Here is a 6,402-nt window from a genome sequence, read left to right as displayed (position 1 = left end):
TACATGGACTCTATGCATGTTCAATATATGCATTTGGAAATTCACAAGGAAATTGAATTAACTGTATCGTAAGTCACTTTAGCATATCAAATTAATAAACACAATGAAATTTACACACAAGTTGATACAAAGCTAAGGTTATTTGAGTAAGTTTTACAAGAAAATACTATTTTAAGTCTATAGGCTTAGCCTAATTTAATATGTTTATTGCCTTTTCTTTGTAAATAAATTTATTAGCAATTTCCAAGGGACACCAAAGTTATAGACCCAAATTCTAGGCTGATAACTTATGTTACTCTTTAATAAATAAATATATCAAAGAAAAATGAATAATAATATTTATTTAGTGCATACTAACTAAATTAATAATTAAAACAAATACTTTATAATGGATCATTTGTTTTAAATGCTATTTTAATCCCTTACAATATTAATAATGCCACAATTATTGTATTGTTTTGACTCATTTTATAAATGTTGTTTGGTAGCACGCTGCCCTTCAGTGCAGTATTATTATTATTATTATTATTATTATTATTATTATTCTTTTCAGCGCAGTTATTATTCAAACTCGCTTACGTTTGATGTCGTCATTGGTTCAAATTGCCAGTGAATCTTTGGGAGCTTCAGTGAAGGAGCGACGCCATCCGGACGCGCTTTTGTTTGTGGATGAACACTCTATAACCCGTTTCGGAAATGTGGACAGAAATTGGGAAATTATTATTTTTTCATGTTTTATTTTGGGAATTATACTCCGCCAAAGGTTTGTTGTATTCTGTTTCTGACATGTGATTACCCGGAGCCTTTTTCAATGGACTGAGTAACGTTAAATGATGCTGTTTCGAGAGACTCAACACTCCTGATCCTACACACACACTGCAAACGCGTGTTTCCACATTTCTGCCTTAAAACAAACAAACAAACAAAAAAACCTTAATTGAAAATCTAATTTGTAACAGGAGTAGAATAGGATGATTTGCAGGCATATGCGTTTATTGTTTCATGAGCATCAGTATCCACAGAAACATGTTCATCTGTAATAGCACTGAAAGAAAGAGAAATATTTGTGTGTGTTTTCTTCTTTGTCAAGGCTTTATTGAATTGCGCGTGCAGTTCTAGAATTGCTGCTCAAAGCACGCGCTGTGTTTTGGATTCGCTCGGTTTAATGTGCTGTAGTATGTCTATGTCGTGGGCGACTGTAAATCTCTCGACTGTCGTTCACAGGTAATGAAACTGGCGCTGAGACGGAGTGCGAGGATGGACAGTTTCAGTGCAACAATAAGAGATGTATTCCCACCATATGGAGATGCGATGATGATGATGACTGCTCGGATAACAGCGACGAGGAGAACTGCTGTGAGTAGTGTTATCTCACACTGACGAGAGAGGGCAACAGCAAACAAAAACCAGACCAGACCACATGCATCCGCATTTATTGGGTTTAATTACGGACGTTTGTACTGTGCACTTGAAACAAATGTCCAAAAGCATCAAAATTAGAATCAAATTCTCTTTGCTCCATTAATCTTTATTGTTGAATTCGATTTGTGTGTGTGTGTGCGTGTGTGTGTGTGTACATATTAGAAACCTTTAATACATAAAAACTAATGTATGTGCCAATATGCCTATGAGATCAGTAAGATGTTAGTTTTAATTTGATCAAAAATACAATAAAACAGTAATATTGTGTTATTGCAATTTAAAGTAACAGTTTTCTATTTGAATATACTTTATAATGTATTTTATGTGATTGGCTAAGCTGATTTTTCAAGCATCATTACTCTAGTCCTCTGAACATTTTATATTATTACCACTACATTTTTCAGTAAAAGATCAGCGTTTAACATTTAAAACATCAATTTGATATTTCCCTTCTCGATAAAAATCTTACTGACCTCTGTTGTTTGTATACATAGATGTATATGAGAACTAGACCATAGTAATGGAGAGTACCTGCAGATTTTAAATGTATTGCATATGATTTGACTGTTTTTGGAGTATGAGCTATAAAAACAAAAACTGTGGAATTCATCCAGCCCGAAATTCCCAGCATTCCATGCATTGTTCTCTCATTAGACGGTTAATTGCAGTAAAAGACCCATCCATGTGCGTGTTTTGTACAATAACTTTCTCTCATTCTTTTAAGAGGGTTTTGTCAAGTGTGTCTTGCCTCATTGCATCGGGTTATTTTTAAAGGCACCAGGCTGAAAACAGGTCACAGTGAGAGCTTGTTTTCTTAAGCAATTTATGTGTCACCGCATCATGCGCCTGTTGAGTTTACTGTTATGACTGCTCCTTCAATTTTTCTCAACAAAGGCCAGTCATGCAGTCTGAAGTTATTGCATCCAAGCAGTGCAACACGTCCATGTGGGATCCTGCCTGTCATAATAGGGAAATGCTTTTTATATCCACTTTGTTCATTGATCCAAACACACAATTAGGTGCTGTAGATCTAGAAACATTTTTTTTTGTGTGTGTTTGATTTTCTGGTGTTGCAACTAGATAAAGAGATTCTTGATCCTGATCTATATTTCCTTGTCTTGTTCTAACAAATATTGGCACAGACACCGCTGACCTCTGTCCCAATGGATTCCCCTGATGCTCCTCCATCCCATCCCATCCCCCCGTGTCCCTTTTATCCTCCCCCTATACCAGCACCCCCACCCCCATGTCAAATCCAACGGATTCATCCGCACGCTGTCTATATAGCCACCTCTAATGCATGACAAGGCCATGCGTTTGTGTGTAGAGTCATGTGATGAGTTCTGGATTCTTGACCTGCCCTCTCCATAGCGCACACTGGCGAACACAGCCGTTTGATCAAGTGTCACGAAGATGAGTCATATTTGTCAGGCTTATTGAGTCGTGCTGAACTGTCTTTCTGCAATTTAAAATGATTAATAATCTGAGACCGAGAGTTTAAAGGGAGTCAAAAGTGATAAATGGGATAAGCAGCAGATTAGGTAGCAGCAATTTTGCTTCAGGACCCAGATTTTACTTTCGAATGCAACTCATAGTTGTTTATCATACAAAAAAAAAAAAATCCAACATGGTAATTCATTACTCTTGGCCCATTCTTGGGTCCCGAAGTACCATACTGTGCAGCAGAGTATAGTAATATCTTAAGTGATCTACTTTCTCAGGTTAAAGGTCATGTAAAACCTAGTCAGAATATTTGGTAAGAATATATATATATATATATATATATATATATATATATATATGTATGTATGTATGCGTGATTAATCACGATGAATCATTTGACAACATTAATATATATATATATATATATATATAATATATATATATATATATATATATATATATATATATATATATATATATATATATATATATATATATATATATATTAGTTAACTGAAAAATTGCAGAAAAAAACAAAAAGTGGCATAAACATTTTTAACCATTTAGATTCATATGAAATATTTGCGCACATTAATAAATTATTTTAAATTGTAATAATATTTCACATACTGATTTCCTGCGTTTTTGGATCAAATAAATGCATGAGCTCTGAATATGACTCATTGTTGTTTATCAATTTATTATTATACAAACCTATGCAAAATTATATACATTTATAAAAAATTATACAAAAATAAACAAAAAAAATTCAACATAGTAAATAATAATTATTCATTTTGGCTCACTTTTGGGACCTGAAGCACCAAACTGTAGAGTGATTTCTGCAGTAATCAAAATTTATTTTCTTTTTTTTGGATACATGGACAATTGATCCTGGTCCAAAACTCCACACCTTGTTCCACTAAAAATTGGCACAGAAACAAAAAGAGTTGAGCTGTGCCAAGTGTTGATCCAACATATTAACCTCTTTTTATGTAATTCTCCCATATTTTCCTCTTTTTAGTGTGATTATTATCAGCAGGGCAGGAAACCAGCCAGAATAATTAATTAAAATGCAGTTTTACAACATAGGTGTTGTGCTTGTGGAAATGAGGGTTCTCTTTTTGTCAAGAGCAAAGCATTAAAATGTATTTTAAAGCTGTGTCGTTTTGGCATGTGATTTGTATGACAGAGGAGGCAGGAAGGATTCCTTCATCTCAGAGACAAGCATAAAGTGAACACTCATGTGATTCTGCGTTAGAAGAACAAAACATTTCCAAACAAAACTAAATGTGAAATTTAAAGGCTTCATATCAAGAACACTGAATGGCTGTTTCCAAAAGGTCCACAGGAAAGCTTACAAATAAGTCCAATGATACTACACTGTACCCACTAAACACTGGACATCAGATAGACGTGCAGATCATGTCTATATTAGGTCCGTCGGTCCATGACCATTTCTAAACATCTATTCGACATCCAAACTAGGTCCACTATATGGACGTCCAACCATGACCCAACTTGGATGTCATCTTGACTTTCAACATTTAATCTTTGAACTGGGTGATTTTTTTGGACGTCATTTGGACCGAATTTGGGCGTCCAAAAATTACATTAAAAAAAGACGTCACTCTGATGGCACATTGTGCAGTGGGTACCAAATTTTGAATGGCAGCAATTTTTTTGTAGATATCCAGTTTTTAAAAATACAGCTTTAACATTTCAAGATGAAGAGGAAATTTGGAACATCAAATTCAGAATGCACAAATTCAGATCGTATAGAAAGTAGGTTAGCGGTGATCTCAGAAAAGTCAAACGAAGCATTTTGGCCAATTAATAGTTTTCATTTGTGTTAAATTTCAAATGTTTAATATTCAAGTTAAAAAGATTCTAATTCAGAACTATGTTAAATGCCACAAAATATTCCGTTTAATGTTAAATGACACTTGTCATTAATTAAAATTTACACAATACAAATTCAATTAGTTTTGTCATATCATAAGCTCCATACTATTTCCTCCGTCTGCCCAAAAAAACTTTTGTATTTGGCTCGAGTGCGAGTCCCGTTTGTGTGCATAGACACCACAGAGAAAGGCTTGTAGGGACCGGCAGAATAAAAGTGCAAAACCAGAGGAGAATAAGATGTAAGATTTAATGTTTGGAATAGAATGAAAAGGAATAAGAGAACAGCAGAAAATCAAAACAGAGCGGAGTGGGAAAAAACCCAGAAGCGCTGAACAGTGACCTGTAGACCTGGACTCAGTGTAAGAGAATGTTATTGAAAAGAAGGTGTCTCTGGAGGATTTCTGTAGCAAACTGTGAAGAGCAAAGATCATAATGATGCTAAATCACTCATGAGATGTCTGTGTTCTCATTATAGAATTGAGATGTTCACATAACTAGGCCTATATCTACTGAATTTTAACTGCTGAAGAGACCGTTTGCAACCCTTTTACCTTCCGAGAATTGTACAAAAATATAACAAGTATGTTTGTCCAAATTATTATGCATTACAGATAGGACAGTACAGTTATATTATACACAGCTTAGCACCAATTATGTACTGTTTTTGCTTTAGGATGCTCAATTAGTCATTTTAGACGATAGTCAAGGTTTGTTATAAGGTTCTTGGAAGTTATATGCAGTTATGTAATTTCATTTACGTATGCATTTTCCAGTCTCATGCTGCCCCTTTGAATTTAGGTTAACCTAAAATCACAATTTTCACTTTCGTATTGAATGTTTCTGGTTTATTGCACAGAAAGCAGTGCACATTATTAAAACGGTCTATAATTAAGAGCCTTGAGAGGTTTTACTATTTACATTGCAGCATTATTTTTATAACAAATTGCTAATTTTAACCAAATAACGTATTTAATCTTTAAGATTTATATATGTAAATGACCCTTTTTGTCATCACTCTAATCCATAGTCTCATTACTGTAACACGAAAAAATTAGCATTTGTTTTACTGCCTTTAATTACTTATTTAATTTATTTTTTTATTTTTTTATTTATTTAGATTCTTAAAGAGTGACATTGTCATCACAATGCATAAAACAAAAAACAAACAAACAAAAAACAGTTCTAACCACATAGTTTTATGCAATATATGTTTTGAACCCCCCCCCCCACCTTTTGTTTGGAGGATGATATGAACCATAACCTGGAAATTTATTGAAATATTTTGTGAGTCCCACCCTGGTTTTTTCGACAATAGGTGAATATCTCTTTGTTTACAAATCAGTGCTGTTTACAATATGTTGACTTTGAATATTCTTCTTTTCTGCTGTTCCATTTAGATTTCTTCATGCCCTTTTCTGTTATTGGCTAATATTTGCACACAGAAATTTTTTGCATTGTTGTTTATTAGGGTGGGCCAAATGTGTGGTTGTATGTTCATGTTCATGCTCATGGTTTTTGATAGAATCATTATGGTTTTTGATCAGTTTTTCATCTAAATGGATAACTCACCCCCCAAAAATGCTGTCATCTACTGTTGTTCCAAAACTCTCAGTGGTCACCATGTGAAATATC

General features: G+C 34.0%; 1 protein-coding gene across 2 annotated transcripts in view; it reads left to right on the top strand.

Annotated features, from left to right (window-relative positions):
• The first annotated feature begins 636 nt into the window (after window positions 1–636).
• LOC127951692 (low-density lipoprotein receptor-related protein 8-like) overlaps window positions 637–6,402 on the top strand; it is a 78,350-nt gene continuing 72,584 nt past the window's right edge. For both annotated transcript variants that reach the window (XM_052549718.1, XM_052549717.1), the window contains exons 1-2: window positions 637–763; window positions 1,225–1,356. In XM_052549718.1, coding sequence (XP_052405678.1) covers window positions 697–763; window positions 1,225–1,356 — 199 coding nt within the window. In that variant the 5' untranslated portion in view covers window positions 637–696. The remainder of the gene's footprint in view (window positions 764–1,224; window positions 1,357–6,402) is intronic.

The sequence above is a fragment of the Carassius gibelio genome, chromosome B2 (assembly GCF_023724105.1).
Source record: "Carassius gibelio isolate Cgi1373 ecotype wild population from Czech Republic chromosome B2, carGib1.2-hapl.c, whole genome shotgun sequence".
NCBI classification, from domain to species: Eukaryota; Metazoa; Chordata; class Actinopteri; order Cypriniformes; family Cyprinidae; genus Carassius; species Carassius gibelio.
This window is presented reverse-complemented; position numbering and strand designations above follow the sequence as displayed.